This window comes from Sinocyclocheilus grahami, unplaced genomic scaffold (assembly GCF_001515645.1).
Source record: "Sinocyclocheilus grahami isolate Dianchi unplaced genomic scaffold, SAMN03320097.WGS_v1.1 scaffold126.1, whole genome shotgun sequence".
NCBI lineage: Eukaryota > Metazoa > Chordata > Actinopteri > Cypriniformes > Cyprinidae > Sinocyclocheilus > Sinocyclocheilus grahami.
The window spans coordinates 4,292,255-4,293,688 of record NW_015505305.1 but is presented as its reverse complement, the minus strand read 5'-3'; the positions used below and the strand labels follow the sequence as shown (position 1 = coordinate 4,293,688).

Here is a 1,434-nt window from a genome sequence, read left to right as displayed (position 1 = left end):
ATACTACCATATTGACATGCTTTCTAATGCTTAAGTTGCAATGTGATTAAAATAATTATTATTGATGTACCAACTTATACACTTCTACATATTACATACTTTTTAATGTGGTACTTGTTTTATGAAAAAATTATCACCTATGCAGGTCTTCCACATTTCTCCACTGGAATCTTCCGCTGTTGGGGGCGAGACACTTTCATAGCGCTGCGCGGCCTCATGCTTTTGACAGGGAGGTACTTAGAGGCCAGGTGAGCATCTAGTTTTAGAATACATACCAATGACTCTGAAATCATCCTCTAATCTGATGTTGCTTCTGACAGAAATATCATCTTGGCCTTTGCTGGCACAGTGAGACATGGTCTGATCCCTAATCTGCTGGGTCAGGGTGTCGCAGCCCGTTATAACTGCCGTGATGCAGTATGGTGGTGGCTTCAGTGTATCCAGGACTACTGTAATATCGTGCCCAATGGCACAGATATTCTTATGTGCCCTGTGTCACGTATGTATCCCACTGATGACTCTGAGTCACAGCCCCTGGGGACAGTGGTAAGAACAATGGAAACAATCTCTGACTGCTTATGATACTTGATTTAGTACAATGCCCTGCCCTACTTATATGATTCAGTAAGGGGAGGTACTTTTTTTAACTTAATTTCCCAAACTTCCATATGACATGCAACATATTAGCCACTGGAATAAATAAACATATACTTTTTATGATTTTGTTTCACCGTTGCTTATTACATTAGCATCGGTTTGCATCTTTCAAGGCCATTAACTTATAGAGATGTTTTGCTCATATACTAAATGTAATATCTCACGGTTCATAATAGGTGCAGGCTTATGTCTTTAGATATTGTTTACTGATTGTTTTTATTCTGTTTAACACAAAATTGAATTGTGCATGCAATTACAATGAATGGGCACTGGAGCTTTTAAACTTCAAAAAGAACACAAAAGCACCATAGAAAAACTATGAAATTGGCTCATTAATATGCCATGGATATCTAGGGACAGATAACACGAAATTCATCATACTACGCTATTATATGACTTATTTGGACCACTCTTATGCTGCTTTTGTGGAGCTTTCTGTCATTTTGGAGCTTAACAGAACCAGTCCTCATATTAAAAGTGCTATATTGGAAAGTGTGGCCAGAATATTCCAGAATGTCAATGTTTTTTATTGTATTACAAGATAAGGTAGCAGTAATTAAATATTTTCTAATAATAATTTTATACAATATTTTTTTTTACTATTATTTGATTAAATGACTTATTTGGACCACTCTAATGCTGCTTTTATGGAGCTTTTTGTTATTTTTGGAGCTAAACAGCCCCAGTCCTCATATTGAAAGTGCTATATTGAAAAGTGTGGCCAGAATATTCTACAAAAAAAAAAATCACCTTTTGTGCCCCATGGACGGAGGAAAG

The 1,434-nt window shown here is 36.6% G+C and overlaps 1 protein-coding gene across 1 annotated transcript in view; it reads left to right on the top strand.

The window, feature by feature from the left end:
- LOC107590314 (glycogen debranching enzyme-like) overlaps positions 1 to 1,434 on the top strand; it is a 5,196-nt gene that overhangs the window by 1,021 nt on the left and 2,741 nt on the right. The window contains exons 3-4 of the mRNA XM_016279020.1: positions 146 to 248; positions 321 to 546. Of these exons, the coding sequence (XP_016134506.1) occupies positions 146 to 248; positions 321 to 546 (329 nt within the window). The remainder of the gene's footprint in view (positions 1 to 145; positions 249 to 320; positions 547 to 1,434) is intronic.